The 24,548-nt window shown below is 40.6% G+C and overlaps 1 protein-coding gene across 6 annotated transcripts in view; it reads left to right on the top strand.

The window, feature by feature from the left end:
- Positions 1 to 10,724: 10,724 nt before the first annotated feature.
- FERMT2 (FERM domain containing kindlin 2) overlaps positions 10,725 to 24,548 on the top strand; it is an 83,515-nt gene continuing 69,691 nt past the window's right edge. For all 6 annotated transcript variants that reach the window (XM_027065726.2, XM_027065725.2, XM_027065723.2 and 3 more), the window contains exon 1: positions 10,725 to 10,881. In XM_027065726.2, the coding sequence (XP_026921527.1) occupies positions 10,725 to 10,881 (157 nt within the window). The remainder of the gene's footprint in view (positions 10,882 to 24,548) is intronic.

Here is a 24,548-nt window from a genome sequence, read left to right as displayed (position 1 = left end):
ATAATTGAGAATTTATGAATCCAGAATAGGAGGAAATAGAATGCAGGGCGCAGGTGGATTAACCTTTAATAAGAACTCGATGTCTCCTCTGCCTAATGGCAGCAAAGGAGGAGAGGGCACCTTGTGCAGAAGCAGGCAGGGTTAAAGGTTTGGTAGCACAGGTCAAGAAGTGTCTACCCAGATGGCTTCAATGTTCAATGGCAAATAGGAGATGAAGTCATGGGAGAGGGAGGAGTGAGTCTAGTTTGGAAGGGGCTAAGGTTGACTATTCAAAGACAGTGGAGAAGAGTGGAAAATACTTTTTTTTTTTTTTAACACTCAGAGGAAAAAACCTCATGGCTTGAATTCAAACTGATTTTCTCAAGTGGACTATTCTCTTGTGAAGATGAGGACAGTACCTATGTCCATTGATACACTTGTTTACAGCTCAAAGATCAGAGGCACCATGCTACTAAATATGCACATGGCCCTGAGAAACACATCATTTCTTTTTTTTTTAATGTTTGTTTATTTTTGAGACAGAGTGTGAGTGGAGGAGGGTCAGAGAGAGGGGGAGACAGAAGATCTGAAGCAGGCTCTGTGCTGACAGCAGAGAGCCCGATGCAGGGCTGGAACTCATGAACCATGAGATCATGACCTGAGCTGAAGTCGGACCCTGAACCGACTGAGACACCCAGGCCACATCAATATTTCTATGTGATGTTTATACTCTTGGTTCTAATGATCTCCTAGAATTTACATTTCTTGGAGGCATGGATCTGAGGTGTATGTTTGGGATCATCTACATTTCATTCTTTCATTCATATCACAACTACGGAGCACTTTCCGTGTGGTAGGCACTGTGCTAGGTGCTGGAGGCTATGAACAAGGCAGAGGAGGGCAGCTTGCCACAAGGACCTCCATTCATGTGGACCTGCAACACTGATGGTGCCCAGGGAGCCAGTCATCACAATGCAATTGGAAGTTCCCTTCAAACTGCTGACATTGTAATGGCAGAGGGGAAGGCTGGGTGGGATGGAGACAAGCTAACAGATGAGATAATTTCAAGTTTTGGTAAATTTTATGGAAGAAAAAAAGCAGATGAGGAAATAGAAAGTAACTTGGGAGTGGGGACAAAGGTTACTATAAAGTGCGTGGCCTCTCTGAAGAGATGATGCTGGGGCTGAGAAAGATGGAGTCATGGGAAGAGCCAGAGAAAAGGCTGGAGGCATGGGGGAATGGCAAGTACTAAGACAGAAGAGTGAGGAGGCTAACTGGACACAGTGAGCAGGAAGTCAGCCAGGTAGGTTGACCCAGATCCTGTGATGTCTTTTAAGCCATTGTAAGGAGTTCGGGTTTTATCCTAAGTTTGATGGAAAACCCTTGATGTTTCTAAGAGAAGAGTTAAGGTTGTGATTTGCACATGTAAAGGATCACTCTAGCCACTGTGTAGGAAATGGACTGAAGAGGGAAAGAGCAGAGAGGCCACTTAGGAGGCTACTGAATAAATAATCCAAGTGAGAAGATAGTGGCTGGGACTAGGGTGGTGATGGTGGAGATGCAGAGAAATGGATCAACTTGGGATCTATTTCAGAGACAGACTTAGCATTAAATTAGCCACTGGAGGAGGGGTGGTAAAGCAAGGTGGGAAATCAAGGCTGATACCTTATTTTTAGGCTGAGCAAATAGATGGATAGCAGCGTTGTTTCCTGAGATGAAAAATACTGGAACAGGGGTAGATGTTGGGGGAGAGCCAATTTTCACATTGCTTGTGTCGGTTTGAAATGCCTGTCACACACTGATCTCCAAGTCCAGAGCCCCAAGGACAGGTCTGGGCTGAACATTTGGGAATCATCAGCACAGAGGCAGTTTTGTAAGTGTCAAGGTAGGAGGAGATCAGCCAGAGAGAAAACGTATGTAGAGAAGAAAAGAGGGCCCAGACAGGGTCCCACACCTGCTGTGCTGAATTTAGACATGGGCTAGAGGAGAAGAAGCCAGCAGAGAAATATAAAAAAAAGAAGACAGAGAGGTAGAAGGCAAACAAGGACATGGCAATTTCCAAATTCCAAGAGGAGGGCGCGTTTTGAAAGAGAGCACCATGTGTTTTGCAACACAGAGGTCATTAGTGACCGAAAGAAAGGTTGCAGGGCAGTGGTGGAAACAGACCAGTGTGGGGCTGAGTTACAAAGAGATTTAGGATTGAAGAAGTAGACATGTTGCATGTAGGTATCGTCTCTAAGTGGTTTTGTGTTCAAGGGGACCAGAGCAGTGAATGGGTAGTGGAGGGATCCTTGTGATCAAAAGAGACCTTTTCCTTTCTTCCTTTAAATGGAGATGCTGGAGTCAGTTTATAGGGCAATGACAATGATCTGGAAGGAAAGGGAGAATTAGATGCAGCAGGAAAAATTTCTGATGTGGGAATAGGGTGGATACCTCCAAAAGCACAGTGTGAAAGACAGGATGAGATCCAAAAATAAAGAGTTTATCTTTTAATGGGTGCAGGGACGCTTTTTCCATTTATTTACTAAGTTCTTAATAATTTGTTGAATGCAGTTCAAAGGACAGAACAGATTTGCAGTGACACCTCCCAGGCACCAGATGGTGATGTTAAGCTGCAGCCAATTCTCTGTCACCTGAGCACCTTCTTAGGAGCAAGTAGATAAAAAGCACTTTTGTCCTTCTGGTGACTTTCTGGTTTGGCTCTTTTAGTGGAAGTGCAACTCCTGGATTGGAAAGAATTGAAGGTTTATACCTGTGAAGAGGACACTAACACAAAGCACAAAAAGAGTAGGGATCATTTCACAGAAAGGGGGTTGGGAGACAGTGGTTTACCTAGCACTGAAACTTGGGAGGAACCAGCTAAACACTAAATAACACTGAAATCAGGGAGGAGACTAGGGTGTTCGTTAACAGGGAAACTCTGGAGCAAGTCAGTGTCTGGTGTGTTGTAGGAATTGATGGCATGAAGACAGCTTGGCCTGTGGCCTTGCAGTGATCTGCAAGTGGTGACTATACTGTCCCGGGCCAGCGGGTCCCCAGGAGCACCTCTGTGCCTGGGCAAATTGGCATCTGTGCTGTCACCATTGGTTCTCCCTTATGCGCCTTGGAATCTCTGCCCTAGTTGTACTGAAATAATCTCTTAATCATATCCTTCCTTTCTTACATCCTGGCCCCAATCTGACCTCCTGGGAGGGCATCCATTGAACAGCACAATAACCCAGCCAGCCAACCCCCTTGTTGGCTAATACTAAATATTTCTTTAAATATGTTTAGGGATGTCCGAGTGGCTCAGTCAGTTAAGCGTCTGGCTTGGGCTCAGGCCACGATCTCATGGTTTGTGAGTTCAAGCCCCACATCAGGCTCGCTGCTGTCAGCACAGAGCCCACTTCAGATCTTCCGTCTTCCTCTCTCTCTGCCCCTCCCTCCCTCTCTCTCTCAAAAATAAATAAGAACTAATAAATAAGTTTAAGAACTAATAAATAAGTTTATGCACGATTTGCTGGGTGTATCCACTTCTATAAGATGGTCAGAGCCTTCCAATAACCCAACCCAAACCTTGGAAACTGGCGTGTATTTCTTCTGTTGTGGTTAGGGCTGTTCCTATTTCCCCGAATCTTTGGAATTATCCCAAAACATCCCAGTGGCATCTTGGTTTAAAGAAACTATTTCCCTGTTATAATTTCCATGGTCTTTATGCATGCTCCGGTCTCCCTTGTTTTGAAAAACTGTCTTTGCTCCTGGGGCACCTCCAAATTACCATACTAGTTCTTGTAGTCCTGTCTTCAGTCAGCTGTAAAATGATTTTTGCCAGTCTTTGTTTTCTTCAATTACTCTTTATTCTCCTGGACTTCTCTGCACCTTTGATACTACTGACCACCTTTTCCTTCTTGAAATGGTTCCTTATTTCCCCCTTTTCCTTCCTTTCCTTTTCCTCCCCCCACCCCTTCCTTATTTTGGCTTGCCTGACACTGAACTAACCTGATTTTTTTCACCTCTGATCCCTTCCTCAATTGCTTTAGATGACTCCTCTTCCAGCTTCTGCCTTTAGAGAGCAAGTTACCCACAAGTCAGTCTCCTTTGGGAGTTGAACCATCTCTTCAGGCTTGCCCCTGTGCTGCTGATTTTTCTCTGTGATCTGAGCCTCTTACAAGATAGACCGGCTTATGTACCTAATTGCCCTCTAAATGTTTCCACTGGGATATATGGCTCTCACCCCAAGTTCAATATTTCATTTTTAAAACATCTCATCTTCCCCTTGCTCCCTGAAATCATCTCCTTCCTATTTCTGTTTCTCCGCTCAGTCACCCAACTGTTCTTCCTGCCTGATCACCCAAACATAAAAACTTTGAAGCACTTATGACTTTTTTTTTTTTTCAGACCTAGGTTTTAGTCCTGGTTCTCTGGCCGTCAAGTAACACACACTAAATAAGGATAATAATAAAAACTCCGGGTTGTTGTAACGAACATATAAAGTGCATACTACTTAGAATATAAAAAATGTTCAAAAGCTTTTTGATAATATCTCTTTTGGAATTCCCTCCACCCCTCAACCCCTATTACTTACCTTACCAGCCAAAGACTTTTTCTTACATCTAAGTTATGAACAGATTCCAAGCCAACTTTCTGGATTCTAGTCCCTCGCTCTTCCAATCCAGCATGCATATTTTTACTGGATTAATCTTATTTCAACATTGTTTTCATGATATTACTACCATGCAGGGACTTAAAAAAAATTTTTTTTAAATGGTTATTTTTGAGAGACAGAGCCTGAGTGGGGGAGGGGCAGAGAGAGTGGGAGGCACAGAATCCAAAGCAGGCTCCAGGCTCTGAGCTGTCAGCACCGAGCCCCACGTGGAGCTCTAACCCACAACCCATGAGATCATGACCTAAGCCAAAGTTAGATGCTCAACTGAGTGAGCCACCCAGGTGCCCCCACCATGCACTGACTTTTTAATGGCTTGCTGTTTTCTGTCTCAGAGTCTAAACTTCTGTCCTACCTTATCTGGCCTCACTCTATGCCCACTCTTCCCCAGAGCATCTCCTTAGCATTTCTTCCTTTCTTCTCTGTGACTGGTGAGCATATATGCTCATGTCTGCCTCGTGATTTCATGATTTCACACACTACTCCTCTCAGTAGGCCTGACTCCATCTACTCCTCCAGATCCAGTTAGATTTCTTTTCTTCATAAAATGTTCCATGACGTCAGTGATGACCTTCTTTTGGAGGTTATCATAGTCCTTGTAGTGGATTCGTACTTCACAATTTAGATGTTAGAGTGATAGTTTTTCTCCCTTCTGATTTTTTTTCATGAATCATTTCTTTAAATACTTGTATACAAATATTGATAATAGCCAAAAGATGGAAACATCCAAATGTCTTTTAAATGACAAAGGAAAGATATTTAGGTTGTTTCAATCTTTTGGCTATTTTTATTTGTATACAAATATTTGTGTGGACATTTGTTTTCAACTCTCTTGGTATATACCTAAGAGTACAATTGCTGGGGTATATGATACTCTGTATTTAATGTTCTGAGGAACTGCCACACTGTTTTTCCAAACAGCTAGCTATTTTGAATTCCCACCAGTAGAGGGCTGCAATTTCTCCACATCCTAGCCAACACTTGTTATTGTCTCTTTTTTATTATATCATTCTAGTGGGTATGAGGTGTTGTCTCATTGTGGTTTTGATTTGGACTCCCTTGGTGCCTAATGTTGAGCATCAATTTATGTGCTCATTGACCATTTGTATATCCTCTTTGGAGAACTGTCTATTCAGATTTGCTCATTTTAATCAAGTTATTTGTCTTGTTGTTGATTTATAACAGCTCTTTATATATTCTAGATATAAGTCCCTTAAAATATCTATGATTTACAAAATTTTTCCCATTTTGTGGGTTCTTTTCTCACATTTTTGATGCTATCTTTTGAAACTTAGGTATTTTTTTATTTTGATAAGATCCAGTATAGTTTTTTCTTTTGTTGCATTTGCTTTGATGTCTTATCTAAGAAGCCATTGCCTAATCCAAGGTTACAACAGTTTATTCCTATGTCTTCTTCTAAGAATTTTATAGTTTAGATCTTAACTTTAGGTCTATGATCAATTTTGAGTTAATTTTTGTATACAGTGTAAGGTAGGGACCTAATTTATTCTTTTTGCATGTGGATATCTTTTATGATGTTTTAAATAGAAGCCTCCTACGTTAGATAGATGTTCCTTTAAGACCTTGTGACAGGTGTTATATGTCTACATGTCTGTCTCAGTGCCATTCACTGTACTAAGTACACAATTAGCTACTTTGTGTGAGCCTATGTATGAACTCTTCATATTTTTGTCAAGGACAGAATATTTCCCAAGATGTTATGATGTTCAAAAAAATTTTTCTAGTATCACCCAGCATGGTTTCCTACAAAAAAATTGTCTGTACTCCAGAGCAGTAAATACAAGTAAGCACATTTGTTTCCCCTTGAAGTAGAGATTTCATTGCCTATCTCAGAGTCCTCCTTTAGGTCTGTGTGGAAACATCCTCACCCCTAGAAAATCTTCCTCGATTCCAGATTTGCCAGTCCTTTTCTTGCTGTTTGCCATGACCGCCACTTCTACATATTGAAAAAAAAAATGGCCTTTGCAACCTTCCTTCCCATTCTTAGCTCACACTCCATGCCCCTTGATTTCTACTTTCTTAGTAGCTTTACCAGTATGTTCCATTTTTGGCAATCCCTGGGACAAAGAATTCTGCTCACCTGGTATTTGACAAGAATAATTCATTACATTTCATCTTGCTGGCCTCATATGGCATTTTAAAGTGCATTTTTAGCCACCCTTACACATTCATACTCACACAAACCTTCTCTTAGTTTTTCCTATCACCCAACCTCTCATTCTTTCAAGCCCAGTAGATATATGTTGTGTTAACCTTTTAGAAATATAAAGCACAGTTTAAGTAGGTTCAGAGAAAAAGCTGAAGTCAGCCTGTGGATTACCAAGTCTGAGGGCTGCATTTGACGGCAGATCTGTGAGGTATCATTTGGTCTAAATCTAAGACCAGTGCTTGGTACCTTATTTGGATATTGCTGCTTTCAGTGCTTGGGCTGTTCTTCCAAACACTGGAGTTCTCGGCTACTTTTCAGCATGATGTAAGTACCACAAGTATTGCATTGTCTTAGGGCTTCTAGTGGGGGATTTCAGATAAGATTCCACACATGAATACAGTGGAAAACATTAGGTAGAAGTAAACATTTAAGAAATGCACTTGAAAGTCTCGCTTGATACACTGGAAAAAAAATTCCCAGTTTCAGCAATTGGAGTCTGACTCTTTCATCTTCAAAACATGCGCCAGCTTGAAATACTCAAAAAGAAGGCCGGAAGAGACCAGCTGCACCCATCCTAATCTAATTATTCCTCCAATGGTACTTAACACAGGGTCACTGCCTTCCTGTGCTCTATACTGCTCAAATATAAACTACTGGTTTTCTGCAGAAAACGTCTAAAAGAAAAGTCTCTTGTCACGCTATAATTAAGTAATTTCACATGTTAAGAAATGGAGTTGTTATTTACAGCATTAACCATCCTCCTCTGTCACTAAATGTAGGGAACGTTCACAGAAGTGTGCAGTAGTCAGAGCAATAGACACTGTGGTGGGAGGTTGTTCAGAAAGTAACTCACTGGAGAGCGAGAAAAGAACGAGAATGTGGAAAGTGAGTGTTAAAAGGGTTTCTGAGACATGACAGCTTCGACCAATCTGTCTGAAGGAAAGGGAATATTCAGAAAGGACATGGATATTTTTGGTTCTGTAAAGGCGTATTTGAGAAGCAGTAGTTATTTGGAACTTACTGGAACACTTACAAAAGTCCTTAAGGTACAATTCTTAGTCTCATTCCTGGCTCCATTATAAAGCTCTATCCTTCCATTTTCCACCTGCTCCCTCCCTCTCCCTCATTTTGTGCCATTCATAATGCATGCTATCTCATAGTTCTTGCATCCTTATACCTTTCCCCAAATATTTTTAAGATAAGATGTGGAAATAAACAAACACCTAAAATGTAAAAGCCAGGATTTCTCTGATAATGAGGTTTCTCCACCGCCTACACTTTCTTTGACGTTTGTATTGATTTGATGCCAGCATGTTTTCCATTTCCTTCGTTTTCAAGCTAAATTTGTGGGCAATGCAAAGAATTTGAAGTCCCTGCTCTCAAAGAACTCATGTTTCATTTGGGGACATTAAAAAACACAAAAGGAAACCCCTGAAAATCCTGCTGTGAGTCAAATACCTATTCCATCATTGTGAATGTAATGGCATGCACAGAGAAATTGAGATGCTGGATGAAATTTAAGGTAGTGATAGAAAAGTTCTGAATGCAAAGCTTTGGGGTCTTAGAAAATGACGAAGAAAAAAATCTCCCATGATCTCAACACCCAGACAGCTTGTTAACATCCTGGTGTATTTCCTTCCAGTCTTTTTTCTCTGAATATTTGAGAATAGATAAGCTTGTGATGTTACAGCCACAAGTACAGGTTTTTTTCACCCTAACAAGTAATTCCCTATTTTATTAACGTTTTCCTGTATATTTTTAACACCATAATTCACCCAAATATTCCCTCCTCTCTGGACATTCATATTGCTTTCCAAGAGAATTGTCTGGAACCTCCCTCTATGAGTAGAAATAATTGGGAGAGTGGAGAGACTACCGACTTGAGGCATCAATTTCTCCATGATGACTAGCTGAAAATACTGTAGTGGTTTTCCCTATTTTTTATGCCAAACCTCTGGCATCTGAATTCCGTTGCTTTCCTTTCTCGCTTTCACGGGTCCCACCCTTTTCTTGAAGCCTCTAACCTCGTTTCCCAATTGCGTTGATGAACAAAAGGGTTATTTGCCTAGTAGGTTCCTCTTCAAAGTAATTGAAAACTGGGGTCTTTTATGGGCCCTGAGATACCTTAGCTGTGTCTTCCTGACCTGAATTTTTCAAGGCACGCGTTTGCCAACAAGGCAGGTTCCTGGATGGATGTTTCTGAATTGAATGCAACAGTAAATTGGGGAACTGGAAGTAGAGTAGGACGCAGGAGGGGACCTTTTTCTATCACTAGTCAGTCTCAACAGGTAAAGTTCTCTAGTTCTTCCCTGAACCTGCTGGCACCGTTCCTGAGCCATTAGAATTCTTTCAAGGTGTGGCCGAGGGTGGGGTAGAAGATGTTTAGCCATCTAAAAGACTTAGACTGTTACTTCTAAGCTGCGTATAAAGATACAGAAATACAAAAAGCTGGAGCAGCTGGGGAAAGTTTCTGAAAGTACTGCATCCCCCGCGCCCCCCAGTGACCATCGTAAGGGTATTTGAGTCGCTTCTGGCTGGAGCTTGCGAACGGGTTAACAGCGCAAACTCTTGGGAGTCCAGTAGGAGTTGCTGATTGTGCCGGACATTGCTTGCAAAGCAGTTTCTGTGGTTCGCCTCCCTCCGGGTTTTCTCATTCTTTTGTGGGATGTTCATGCAGCTAGCTTAGCCATTTACTTCCTAAAGTTTTCACTTCCCAAACCCCTCTCTCCAGCTCCCGGAGGGTGGCACCTCTTCCCGCCCCGAGACTTCGGGACCGGCTCCAGGCGTGGGGAGGGGGCGGGGGACTTTGTTCCCTCCACACGACCTTGCCCTGGGAATTTCCTGTGGCCGTTTCTCACGGACAAGCCCACTTCTCCCGCTGGACGCACAGACACCCACCGCCACGGGCCCCGGCCAAGCCCGAGGCCCGAGCGCGGAACGCAGCGCCCGGCCGCCCACCGCGCCCCCGCGGGAGGCCGCCCGCGCTCCCCTCGCTCCCCCTCCTCAGGTCCCGCCGCCGAGAGCCCGGATGTTGGATTCAATCCCTACTCCCGGTCCTTCATTTCCATAAAAGGGCAGCGGCTCGGCGGGGCTGAGATTGCTGCGCCGCGGGCGCCCCCCGCCTCCCCCGCTCGGCTCCCCCCACCACCGCGCGCGCCGCCCCGCCCTCCCCCCCGCCCCAGCCCGGGAGTCCGCGCGGCCCCTAGCCCGCGGCGCGGCCGCGGGGGACAGTGGGGGAGGGGGCGAGGCGGTCCGGCCCGCTCGCGACTGCTCGTCCGGGCGGAGGAGGAGGGAGCAGGCGCGCCCAGCCCGAGCCGTCCGACTGAGGGGGCGGGGAGAGAGGGGTGGAGCGCCGGGAGGGAGGCTAGGGGCCGCGACGACAGGACTCCATTAGTCGCTCCAGCCGGGAGGCAGCGCTTCGCCGGCTGAGGAGGGGGTCCGGGCGCCGCCGCCCCTCGAGCCGCCGCCCCCCGCGCCTGTTGCCGCGCGAGCCCCGGGCCGGGAGCGCGAGGAGCGCGCGGTGAGAGGGGCCGGGACCCCGGCGGGGACCCGAGGGGGAGAGCGGGCGGGGAGGAGGGACGTGGGGCCGGCGGGCGGCGTCGCCCCGCGGCCGGCAGTACGGCAGGTGAAGCCCGCCGCGGTCCGCTAGGCGAGGGCCGCTAGGCTGGGGCCGCGCGGGGCGGGCGGGCGGCGCCGAGTCCGGCCGAGGGCCGCCGCCGTGGCGGGAGCGCGGGCGGCCGCCGGGAAGGGCGCGGGGCGCACCATCCGCCCGCGCTCCCGCCCGCCGCCGCGCTCCCGAGCTCGTGCGGAAACCCTCGGGGCCTCCGCCTTCTCCCGCTCCGCGGCGGACCCTGCGAATTCGGTGGGACTTGCCTTCCTTTGGGGGAGTGACGCTTACGAGAGCCATTTCCTCCGTGCTCGCAGGAAGGAGCCATGGCTCTGGACGGGATAAGGATGCCAGATGGCTGCTACGCCGATGGGACGTGGGAACTGAGCGTCCATGTGACGGATCTGAACCGCGATGTCACCCTAAGAGTGACCGGGGAAGTGCACATTGGAGGGGTGATGCTCAAGTTGGTGGAAAAACTCGGTGAGTAGCATCCCAGCCGCGGCAAGATAACGACCTCCAGACTGAGGCTGCGGAGAGGGGGAGGCGGCTGGGGGAGGGGTGGATTTTGGAAATCCTGCTTGGAATCCCGCAAATACTTTGCAAAACTCAAAGGTCTTTCAGTGTTTCAGGAAACAGACTTTTTCACTTTTGTATCTTGTTTTACGTCGTTACTGTTTGAAAATTTCATAATGTAGTGATTCCAGCCTTCCAATTAATAAACTTAATTGCGTAAACAGTTAAAATTGCGAAAACACTCTATTTCTTTGCATTCAGCGACTTCACGTTGAAAGAAATGAGAAAAGTGCGCAAGTTTATGTTGAAAGGGGGACGTTAACAGGGCTTGTGGTTATCAATAACTTGCCTTCAGTGTACCTGAATGTTGGCGACATCTGGTATTGAGGATGATGCAGAAATTCTTTGAAGTATAAACTGTACTGGAAAATGTGTAACTTCTGGTGCCAGTATGAAGGTTCTTATAGCTGTGCTACTACGTGATGGAGTGTATTAAAATGTTCCAGTCATCCACTCTTACGAGGGGTGGGGCAGTGTTTGACTATCTGTAGTCCTGCTTTAAATAAGCTGTTTCGAGTGTTCAGTTGTATATTAACAAGCTCATAAAAGAATTTTGTGCTTAAAAAACAGGCATAATTAAACTAATTCAGGACTCAGTATTTGCTTGGGTACAAATGTATATACCACATTGATTTAAAACTGACAAGGTTGAAATACTAGGGTATCCAATAATATGGACTGTAAGAAAATTCTGCTGTGCATATTTTGCTTGTGATGGAATTTTCAGTTTTAAAAATCAACTGAAATGTTTGTATAGATGATTTTATCACAAGAGAAATGCTCAGAGGTCCGACTTCCTGAGTTTAACATGCCTTTTGTATGTCTTGCAGTTCTGATAAGGTGAGGTGTGGCACTGCCTTTGGGGGGGGGGAGGGGGTCTTTATTTAAACACAGTATTTATTCTTCAAGGCACTCTGGAAAATTAGAGAAGTGGTTATTTATCAGGAAACATATTTCTTAACTCAGGGATTGTTGTATACCTACCCTGTAAATTTAGGGTAATAGTGCCCCAATGGAATTTGCAAAATAAGGCCAAAATTCATTTAAGTGGACGTTCTTTGTATCTCTGCAGGAAGTTTAATTACTGAAGGACCTAAAAGAAGCTCCTTACCAGGTAGACTCTTCCTTAGGACTGTGCATTGTTGGGCTGAGACAGAGCCCAGGAAAGCGAGCCCCCCTGGGTAGTCCTTTGAGAGGAGAGAGTGAGATTTTTGCCCTAGTGTTAATCCAATTAACTGTTGGTTAACATTTTCCTATCTGATTGACTGCATCAATCACTGTTTGTAAAATACTTGTGAATCTTTTTTGTCCAGCACTAGTGTGGGATAATTTAAGGAAGAAAATAACAAATATAATTATTAGTGTTTCCTTTGTTTTCAAAGGAAACAAGCATTTGTGTCAGATTGCTTATATATGATCAGTGGACCTTATTAATACACTGGTTTCAATAAGAGATGTTTCTTATTATGAAAAAGGAGCTGTTGAAGGTGACTGAGACAGCTTACAGTTCTTGAAAGCCAGTCTTTTTCTGATGAATAAATAATGACTTCTATATTTATACTGCATTGATTAGAACTGTTTATTGCAGAATCACAGACATAAATAGAGATATAGAGAATAAACTATTTGCAGACAGAACTGATGTTAATATTGACTATAATCTGAATCTTTTCATGTTGATACTTTTTAATTTTTTACGCAGTGAAAGAAGCCCAGCAAAGTGGGAAATGCTGTGTACGTGGAAACCTTTCATTTTTCTTGAACTGAACCAGTAGTGATCTGTTACATTTTGACTTCCAAATAGAAAGTGCTTTTCATCATTATTCTGACTTATCTGTTTGGTAAAAGTAGAGCTAAATGATTTTTTGCTCCTGGTTTTAGGATTAGATTCTTTGAATGGTAAACTATTTTGTTACCTACTGGTACTGAGAAGAGGAGAAATTCAGTAGGGCAGGATCTAAAATTTACAAACCAGGTTAGTCAAATTAAAAAGGAACTTTCTTCAGAGTTGCTTAAAACTGCTGTGGCTTGCCTTTTGAAACATTGTGTCCCTGAAGGTTTTAAAGGGTGGGCTGGGTGGACTTGTCAGCAACTACAGTAGATGAAAGCAGCTTGCAGAATCTAGATGATAAGAGGTGGATATGGCACAGGGTCATGAGTCTTGGCATTGCTGAGCAGAGATGGACATTTACCAGAATCCGACTTCTATGGCTTTGGAAGTTATGGTACCATAGAACAGAAGGTATTGCAGCTTTCACCAACATCTTCAGATCCCAGATGCCTGTCTGGTGTTCTTACTCTCATCAGAATCTGTATGAATACCAGAAGCATTAAGTTTTAAGGATTTCTTCTTGTGTAACCAGTGATAACAATTATTTCTATGGATTGATAGATTGTATGATGACTCCTCCCTTCAAAATTGTATTAAAATTCTGTATGTGGGGCTCCTGTCTGGTTCAGTCTGAAGAGTCAGTCTGGTTCAGTCTGAAGAGCGTGTGACTCTTGATCTTGGGGTCGTGGGTTCAAGCCCCATGCTGGGTGTAGAGATTATTTAAATAAATAAATATTTTTTAAAAATAAAATAATAAAAATTTGTATGTGCACATATGGAGTATTTTGAGAAGAGGCTTTTTATTTTTTTTGTATATTTTTTTAATGTTTATTTATTTTTGGAAGAGAGAGAGAGACAAAGCACGAGCAGGTGAGGGGCAGACAGAGAGGGAGACACAGAATTTGAAGCAGGCTCCAGGCTCTGAGCTGTCAGCACAGAGCCCGATGCGGGGCTTGAACTCACGGACTCCAAGATCATGACCTGAGCCGAAGTCAGATGCTTAACGAACTGAGCCACTCAGGCACCCCTAGAAGAGGCTTTTTAACTTTCATTAGATTCTCAACGAGGTCTGTGATCAGAAACAGATCATGACACAACTCCTGGGTTTGGCCCTTGAAGGTCAGCCTTATTGTGAAGGTATAGTGTTCAGCCCAAACTTAGGCACTTCAATTAAGCAAGCTAAAAAAAACTAAATAATGCTTCCTTAGTAGTATTGGCAACATTATTTTATTTACTTATTTATTTAAGTTTATTTATTTTGAGAGAGACTGGGGGAGAGGCAGAGAGAATCCCAAACAGGCCCCACATTGTCACTGTAGAGCCTGACATGGGGCTTGAACACATGAACCCCGAGATCATGACCTGAACTAAAACCAAGAGTCGCTGATTAACCGACGGAGCCACCCAGATGCCCCGACGTGGTTGGAATTTTATAAAGAACTTTCACACTTAAGGTCATTAAACTATGATTTTTTTGGGGCGCCTGGGTGGCGCAGTTGGTTAAGCGTCCGACTTCAGCCAGGTCACGATCTCGCGGTCCGTGAGTTCGAGCCCCGCGTCAGGCTCTGGGCTGATGGCTCAGAGCCTGTAGCCTGTTTCCGATTCTGTGTCTCCCTCTCTCTCTGCCCCTCCCCCGTTCATGCTCTGTCTCTCTCTGTCCCAAAAATAAATAAAAAACGTTGAAGAAAAAATTAAAAAAAAAAAAAAAACTATGATTTTTTTGATGTCTGACTTTGATTCAAAGATCTGAAAAGCTTCTTTAAATCTTAGTGTAAAACTCATGTTATTCTGCACTGACCTTTTAAAAGAAAATAGAGTGTATGCTATGAAGAAGCGGGCTTTAGAGAATTCTATCCTGATGTCACAGAAAACTTTTTCTATCTATGACTTAGTTTAGGCTGACTTAGAGAAATAATCTCCACAGTGGTCCCCTCAATGTTTATGCCTCATTCTGAAAATGAAAAATTGTTATTTTTACCTTATTATTTTTTAAAAATCCAGGTTGAAAGCTTCAAATAGAATTTTAAAAATTTATTGTACTTTTTGTTAAAAATAATTTTCAAACCTGTAGAGTGTTTTTTATTTTAAAGTCAAGAGTTAATAAGGGGTCCCTGACTGGCTCAGTCAGAAGAGCATGTGATTGTTGATCTCAAGGTTGTGAATTTGAGCCCCATGTTGGGTGTAGACATTACTTAAATAAATACAACTTACAAAAACAAAAAAGTAGAGTTAATATAAAGAACATCAGGGATAAGAATTATAAAAATAAGACATCAGAATAAAATGATAAGCTAATTGTATTCAAAACTAAGTTTTGTAAGGAAGAGGCCCAATTTTATGGGATTCCCTTATGTTCCTCTGCAGATCAAGAAATACTAAAACTGTTCTATTCAGTAGTACTCAGAACTTAGTATTGAGGATTCTAAATGCCAAAGAGCTGCTTTGTTTCACTGTGTTTCAGCATCACTTTATAAATGTCTTTTCTGAACTTTTTTTTTTCTTTTCTGGATTTCTGTCTACAAGTTTGTGAGTTCACGGGGCTCGAACTCACGAACTGAAAGAGCATGACCTGAGCTGAGGTCAAGATCAAGAGTCCGATGCTTAACCGACTGAGCCACCCAGACACCCCTAGATCGTGATTTCTGAGTTTCTTTTTTGCTGTGAGTCTATGAGTAGGAAGAATGTAGAAGTGCGGTTAGATCAGGTTAAAATATAGAGAAAGAAAGTACAAATTGGTGGACTCAGGAATAACTAAAAAGAAATACATGGAGTTGACCTAGAAAGTTTAAGGAATGTTTCTGAATGTAGCCTTTAGAAAGAAGTCCTCCTTGCATTGAAGTGTGTTATGTTCTTGGTGTAAATAATAGTGTACATTTATGTTGGAGTTGCATGTTCAGAGAGAGTTAGGTTGTGAAGTTAGTACATGTGACAAAAAAATAGACTTTAGTTAAAATAGCCTTTGAAAATCTCTTAAAGTGGTTATGAATTATGTTATACGTTTATTGTCTCCTAGAAGTACAAAGTAGTTAGTGTTTCCTTCAGAAACTTTAAAAATAAATTTCTTTAGCTGAGCACCAGGTGAAGAGTTGGCTTACATTGGTGGGATCTGTTGCACAAGAATCCTTTAAATACTAGGAGTGAAGCTTGGCAAGATGCACACAGGGAGAAAGGCATGTGTTAACTGGACAGCTCCATTCTCATACTTGTGCTTAGTGCTCCTTGGGGAAGGCATGTTTGTTAGTGAAATGGTGTCTATGCTATTGAAATCCACAGTGTTTTTCCCTGAGGGCTTATGGTTGAATTCATGGAAATAAAATAATGTACATGGTGCAACTTCACTGCATTTATTGTGAAATATATTAAGATTACAAAAAATTGTTAAAAAAATCTTTTGGAATGGGATGGGAGAAACACTCAATGATAAAATCATATATATTGAAATGGATTGAATTTTAGCTAAGTATGTACTATCTGACAGCATGTCTACTCTTTTTGGAATACTGTTAATGATCCATAAGAATTGGACATTGGATTTTACCTGTTTTTAGCAGATGTTAGTCTTCTTAAGATTAAGGACAGTATGTAAATTTTACTAAAAATTGCCATAGCATTAAAAAAGTATGAGCTGTTCCTCAGAAATATTATGTGTTGTTTGCTGCCATGTTTTGTACCCTGTTGTTTTTTAAATGAACCAATACTGTTTGATTCAACTAGAGTTAACGTACAGAGGCACTAAAAATAATGTGTCTTTTTAAATTCAGTTTCTTGGGGCGCCTGGGTGGCACAGTCGGTTAAGCGTCCGACTTCAGCCAGGTCACGATCTCGCGGTCCATGAGTTCGAGCCCCGCGTCAGGCTCTGGGTTGATGGCTCAGAGCCTGGAGCCTGTTTCCGATTCTGTGTCTCCCTCTCTCTCCCCCTCCCCTGTTCATGCTCTGTCTCTCTCTGTCCCAAAAATAAACGTTGAAAAAAAAAAATTCAGTTTCTTAACAAAAGGTCTCATTGGAGATGACTAATAGCTATTTAAGAAAACTTAGAGAATATTAATGTTTTACTTTTTATCTTCAACATTTCAATCTTATAAATTCAGTAGTAATAACTGAGTACGGTATAATCTTCACCTAGGTCACCAGTTAGCATCTTGCCATTTGATTTCTCTATACACACATACATTTTTTTGAATCACTTTCAGTAAGTTGCAGATATCATAACCCTTCATTCCTGAATATTTAAAATATGTATCACCTAAGAACAAGGACTTTCTCTACGTATTATGTTACAGTTATCGAATTCAGGGAATTAAACATTGATTGAGTTGTATTGTCTAATACGCATCTCTATTCAAATTTGCCTCTTGTTCCAGTAATGGCCTTTGGTTTTTTCCATCCAGGATTTCATTCCACGTTTAGTAGTCACTAAACTGTTCTTTACTCACTCTCCTTTAATAATACATTGTGGCTATCAAGTGTTGCTAGTATTACTAGACATTGTTAGGTATAGCTTTCCCATAATGTTGGCTGTCTTCAGGCTGTAGTAGATGCTAATGGATACCAGAGTAATAAAAAACAGCATTCTGGGGGCGCCTGGGTGGCTCAGTCGGTTAGGCGGCCAACTTCGGCTCTGGTCATGATCTCGCGGTCCGTGAGTTCGAGCCCTGCATCGGCTCTGTGCTGACAGCTGAGCCTGGAGCCTGTTTCAGATTCTGTGTCTCCCTCTCTCTGACCCTCCCCCGTTCATGCTCTGTCTCTCTCTGTCTCAAAAATAAATAAACGTTAAAAAAAAAAAAAACAAAAAACAGCATTCTGGCCCTGTCACTTAACCTGGTGTGTGTGATTTTTGAACAACTAATTTGACCTTCCAAGGGGGTTTTTTGATGTCTACAAAATGGAAATTAAAAAAACAAAAAACAAAAAAACAAAGCACTTTCTCATAGGCCTTGGTGAGAATTAAAAGAGATAATATGTGCGAAAATGCGTTTATAAACTATTAGTGTTATACAAATGAGAGGGGCTGTTTTCTCTGGCATTGAGAGCCCCTGAATATACAGAATGGGGTGGGGGGAGGAAGGGAACTGCTTTTAAAAGGAGTTAAATGTAATCTGGACTATTTAATAGGTTACAGCTTTGAAAACAGAGACTTGTACTCCTCAGAGTTTAGTTTGGGGCTGCTTTGTGTTCTCACCCCCTAAACGAGAAAAATAGCTATCATTCCAGACACACACCTACCTCTTTCAAATGTAATAAAAGCTATTTAACTGCTGTTTTCTTAAGATTTCTGAAGTCAAATGGACCAATAAGTGGATGATGGTATTACAGAGATTTGAAAAATCTATAACCATGAGGTCTTCAGTAGTAAATTAATTCTTTTTATAAGAGCAATGTTTTTTTATTCAGTTATAACAAAGGAATGATATAAAATTGTTTCTTGGCACATGAAAGCATTCAGCCCGTTTAGAAACTAATGAAATTGGTTTTGGAAAAAAGTGAATGTATGCAGTATTTTTATTTAAATAATTATTTTACTGAAATAAAAACCAATAATGCTAATGCTATGGTATGTTACAAAATGGTATATATGCCCTGTGTGAGTTAAGCGAATATTCTGAAGGAATATTTTTAAATGATTTTTTAAAATGGAGGTATGATGTTCTACAGTGGGTTTGTGGTTACAAATTCATATCCATTATAATTCATTTGTAACGAATTATTTGCATAATTGCATTTATATTAGTTTTTTGTTGATGTTTATGTTACTGAGGTACAATTTACATTACCTTAACATTCATCCTTCTTAGTACAATGTGCTGAGCTTTAACAAATGTATGTAGTCATGTAAAACTACTGTAGTCAAGATACAGGATTTATCTAGCACTCCAAGAAGTTTCCTTGTATCCTTTACAATCAGTCCATCCCCTTAACCCCAACTCCTGAAAACCCCTGATAGTTTGCCTTTACTAGAATGTCCTATAAATGGAGCCACAGAGCATGTAGCTTTGAGTCTGGTTTCTGTCACTTAGCATAATATACAATTTTTCTAAGTAAAAATTTTTTTTAGCATAGTACATTTAGATTCATCTATGTGTCATGAGTGTAAAAGCAGTTTTTTCTATTTCTGTGTAGTTTATTGTAGGGATGTTTACCAAGTTTATCCATTCACCAGCTAAAGGGCATTTGTGTTATTTCCAGTTTGGAGAGATTATGAATAGGGCTGCTGTAAACATTAGCATGAACATATATTTTCATTTCTCTTGGATAACTACTGAGGAATGGGATTGCTGGGTAGTATGCTAAGCATATACTTAAATTTATAAGAAACTGCATCTTTTCAAAAGTGACCACATTATTTTGCATGCCTGTCAGTACTGTATGAGAACTGGAAGAAAACAGTTTGAGAGTTCAATTGCTCTGAGTCTTTCCCCAGCACTGGTGTTGTCAGGTGTTTTGTTTATATTTTTCTTAATTTTAGTCAGTCTAATAAGTATGTAGGGGTAGCTCTTTATGATTTTAAATCACATTTCCTTAATGATGGGGAGCTTTTCACATGCGTTTATGCCATCTGTATATCTTTTTAGTGAAATGTCTTCATACCTTTTGCCTGTTTTTAAAAAAATTATGTTGTTATTGAGTGTTATGAGTTCTTTATGTATTTTAGATACAAGTCCTTTTTCAGATACATGCTTTGCAGTATTTCCTCCCAGTCTACCAGTAGTCATTTCACTTTCTTAACAGTATATTTCAAGGAGCAGAAGTTCTTAATTTTGATGAAGTCCATTTTATCAATTTTTTTCTTCTCTGGGTTGAGCCTTTTAAAGTTGTCATATGTAAGAAATCTGCCTAACCTGTGGTGTCCAATGGAAACCAATTTGTTGCTAATCTACTAGAAAACTTAGTTTTAGTCACAAATACTATCATGAAGCATCTTTGAATAATCAAAGAAAAGTTTCAGAATTTAATGTTCTAGGAATGTTACAGAGGAATTAAGTCTGGGTTCTAATCTTTAATCCCACCATTTAATAGCTGTGTGATTTTTTTTTTTTTTTAAATCAGAGTTTTCAATGTTTCAGAATCTTAATTTCCTTATCTATACAGTATAGGTAAACACAGAATAAGCCTTCATTTAAATTTGTTTCCTTCTCTTTGTAATTTTATTAGAGTTCTTTGATCATTGTTTTTCAAATGTGGTAACTCCTTCAACTAGATGATACACCATTCTAAAATAATCCTGTTGTGGATAAAAGGATCCTTATTCAGGGGTGCCTGGGTGGCTCAGACGTCTGATTTTGGCTCAGGTCATGATCTCAAGGTTTGTGAGTTCGAGCCCCACATCAGGCTCTCTGCTGAAGCTCAGAGCCTAGATACAGCCTGCTTTGGATTCTGTGTCTCCCTCTCTCTCTGCTCCTCCCCAGCTCACGTCTGTGTCTCAGAAATAAATAAACATTAAAAATAAAATCTTTAAAAAAAAAAAAAAGGATCCTTATTCAAATCCTGGTCCACTCTCCTTCACTGAGAATATTATACTATTTATTCCTAGTGACTTACCTAGAGTTACCTGGAAAAATGTTTTGAAAATTTTATCTTGTATTTTTTCCTCAGTTTCAATAATTCTGCTCTTAAGTGAATTATTCTGTATAAGAGAAGAAGATAAGTAGTAAATGATTAAAATGTGAGGTTACATTTGGATTTTCTTTCATGATTCATGTTTTTGGACTTGATTATCTACTATCTAATTGTATGAGGACCAGCCACCTTCAGTGTTTCCTTGGGCAACTTTATATAATTCCAAAATTAGGAAGCTGATCATCTCTAGCTCAGAGGAGATGAAATCTGTTTTATAATCTGTAGTGAATCTTTTCTCAAGTATTTAACTATCTTAGTTTTTATATTATGCTGTAACTAAAAACTATATCAAGTATTTCAAAGATGGTAATTTCAAAGCAAGTGTAATGATGATTTAGATATCTTTTTCTTTTTAATTTTTTTTTAATGTTTATTTTTGGGAGAGAGAAACACAGAGTGCGATCAGGGAGGGTCAGAGAGAGGAAGACACAGAACCTGAAGCAGGCTCCAGGCTCTGAGTTGTCAGCCCAGAGCCCAACCGTGGGGCTCAAGGCCCACGAACAGTGAGATGGGATCTGAGCTGAAGTCAGACGCTCAACCGAGTGAGCCACCCAGGCGCCCCTAGATATCTTTTTCTTAATGGAACACTCAGGTTTATGAATAAAACACCAACAAAGTGCCAGCTTTATTGATGATAGATGAAGATGTCTATTGGATAAGTGCTTCCCAGCTTAATATTCTTTAATGTAGTTGTGGAATTTCCTAATCTTTGAATTTAGAAATAACTTGGAAAAAGAGCAAATGATTGCTGTTATCAATTTACAGTTTTATGCAAGGTGTTGAGTTCTGTTGCTGTGATAGAATGCTCTTGTTGTGGAGTATAGATTGGGGTGTGGGGACAGCCTGCTGCTGTGATGGTCCTGACTTTACTATATTCTAGCTGTACAACCTTGTGCTGTGTGACCTGTCTGTGCCTCTGGCTGCTCAGCTGTAAAATGGAGTGAATAGTAACTGTATCATAGGATTATTAAAGGATTAAGTTAGTTAATGAATATGAAGTGTTTCAGAATAGACTTTGTAAATGCAGTGATGATAATAATGATGATTGTAGTCCAGGCTCTTTTAGTGGTATGTAAATTTTTCCCTTTTACTGAACTAGATAAATAATGATATTTTATAAATGATTGAGAATATGTCTTTTATAAAGGTAAGCCAAATAATACTTGTTCTCTACCATATTAAGAATTTATTTATTTATTTATTTATTTATTTATTTATTTAATGTTTATTTTTGAGAGAGACACAGACAGAGCACAAGCAGGGGAGGGCCAGAGAGAGAGGGAGACACAGAATCTGAAGCAGGCTCCAGGCTCTGAGCTGTCAGCACAGTGCCTAACGAGGGGCTTAAACCCACATACCGCAAGATTATGACCTGAGCTGAGGTTGGTCACTCACTGACTGAGCCCACCCAGGCGCCCCAGGAATGTATTTTAACTTTAATGTGCTACCTTGCATCACTGTTGGTAGTATTATAAAGAAAATATGACAAGAATGTTTTAGAAGCAGATTTTATGCACCAGTGTATGCAAAATTACAGATAAATTATGCTGAATTGGAAGGTATTTACAATAAATTTAAATTCTGGTTTAGGCAAATGCTCTCATTAAAGGTAAACTTTGTTAGTTTAAGAACTTAGTCTAAGACATGACTACTTATATGTGACCTTGGCATGTTATTTAACTTCTGATTATTTAATCTTACTTAATCTTAGTTTACTTACCTGTTTCTTAGAGTTAGTATAAGAACTAAGGATGGTATTAAAAGGATTCACAGAATCCCTGGTAATTAGTAAGAGCTCAATAAAATGTTATCACCAGTTATATTTTAAATGCTATGTAAACCTAAAACGTAAACTTGAATTGTAGATTGAAGTAGTCTGTCTACTTTGTTTTCACTGTATTTATGTGGTATTTGACCAGAAACACCTTATTTTCTTGCTCTTGTGAATTTTGTTGAATGATTCTGAACTTTCTGAATACGTTACCTGAAGCCAGATTGCCTAGGTTTGAATACTGGTTTCACTGTCTATCAGCTTTGTGACCTTGGGCCAAGCTTATAGGTTTCTTGTGAGGATTAAGTGAATATATATGTGTAAAGTTCGTAGAACGGTTCTTGGGCACCTGGTAAGTACTAGTTTGTAATAATTGTTATTTTATTGAGGATCCTGATGGACCTTTGGAATATCTCACTATTAAGTATCTTACCTTATGGGTTTAAGGAATAAATAAATGCCTTAAAGATCTTAGACAGGGAACGAAAGACTTTAGAGTGAGAAGGGACATTTGTGTATAAGCGTTCCTGCATGAATATACTTCTGTACACTCACACTCTAGTTTTGATAGGTTATAACAGTATATAGCAGGAGACTTTGTGGGGATAGAAGAGGTACATAAACTTGACCTCATCAGTAGTAGCAGCAGCAAACGTTTATGGAGGGCCAAGCATTATATTCGGTAATGGGGCATAGTCCCTGCTTAAAATGTGAGCAGCTTTCTAGTACCAAAATGAAAACAGAAGATTGCTTTGACAGTCTGGTTGTGAAATGCCAAAAAAGTAGTACAGGAAGATGATGGAGATTTAGAAGAATGAGCAATGACTGGTCTTATTTGAAGGGGGCCAGAGTGAAAAGTTAGTTTGGAAGGAAGAAAGGCATTCCAGATTGTGACTGCACTATTTATGGTGTATTGAATAATAGCTTGGAGAAGTAGGAGATAAGATTATAGAGAGGACACCTGAAAGTTCGGTAAGAAGATGATACTCTTTCCTATTATTCCTTCACTCACCCACTTAAATATTTTAAATGAGAATCTACTGAATGGTAGACATTGTACTACAAATGGGAGAGATGGGAAGTGAACAAAATTAACTCATTCTTTGTTTTCACTCATTTCGTAGTCGTAGGGCAAGACAATCTTTAAATAAGTAATTGCTATAATTTGATGAGTGTTGATAATTGAAATAGTTATGGGAGTATCTACTTGGTTACCTGACCTCTGGTATATAGGGAAGGATTTTCGGAGGCAATTACTTTTAAGTTGAAGGTGGAGTGGGAATTAGCCAGAAGAATGGCAGAGGATGTTAGCATAAGGGCATGGGTTGGAGGAAGAACAGGTTGGGAGAAGATGAGAAGGACCAGCATGAGAGGTGGAGTGAGAGAGGGTGGCCATTTGAGGAACTGAAAGAAGTCTATTGATGAGGGAAGAGCAGTCCTGGGGAACTAGTGGCTTGACAGGCATAAGAAATAAGTGCTTAAAGTGCTTTATAAACCAGGCTTAAAAGATTTAGTGTTATATATACTAAGAGCTGTGAGATACCAGTAAAGACTTTAAACAGGGAGAGACCTCAGATTTTTTCCAATTTGAAGCTCATTCAAGTATGAATGTCAGTAACATAAGATGTAAGCAGTAAAGACCTCTTGGATTCCAAGAAATATTTATTTCAGTAGTCTAGACTCCTGTATGAGGATTTGTTAGTATTTTCTGAGATAAATTTAAAATGTCAAAGCCAATAAAATATTCTCACTAAATTACTTCTTTTTTGAACTGTAGAAATGGTTAGCACCTTTGATCACCTTTAAAAGACAAATATAGTTAGTACATTTGTGAGTCAAATACTAACTGGTAAATTCAACCCTGATGTTACTGTCTTAGAATTTGTCAGATGTTGATAATTCATGAACTCCCCAGTCCAGTCTTCTAGGAATTAAGCCAAGTTGAACCAAATTAGTAGTAAGCCTTTAGGATTGGATAGAAAGTTACCCACCCACTGGAAATGAATAATTGGCATACTTTCCTCTATTTGTGGGCACTGTGTAGTTGCATGCATGGTTTATGTGATCTGATAAAGCTTCTCAACTACTTTGGGTTAGTATATTTTGTAGTATTAAGTAACAAATTGAAATTGATAGACATTATTTTGAGTTGCTGAATAACTTCAAAAGACAATTTGTAAGCTTAGTTGATTCTGTTTTCTTTTGATGACCCAATTCCTAAATTTTCAGCCAGTGAGTTATATCAAAGAAATACCAGTTTGTGACTTTTTAGTTTCTAAGTGTGTTCTGTAATTGATCAATCCATCCACTTTAGTCAGTCTTTGAAGCTTTAATGTAAAAATAATCATTTTTTAAATT

Source organism: Acinonyx jubatus, chromosome B3, assembly GCF_027475565.1.
Source record: "Acinonyx jubatus isolate Ajub_Pintada_27869175 chromosome B3, VMU_Ajub_asm_v1.0, whole genome shotgun sequence".
NCBI lineage: Eukaryota > Metazoa > Chordata > Mammalia > Carnivora > Felidae > Acinonyx > Acinonyx jubatus.
The sequence above is the reverse complement of the archived record's forward strand: the minus strand, read 5'-3'. Positions and strand labels throughout refer to the sequence as shown.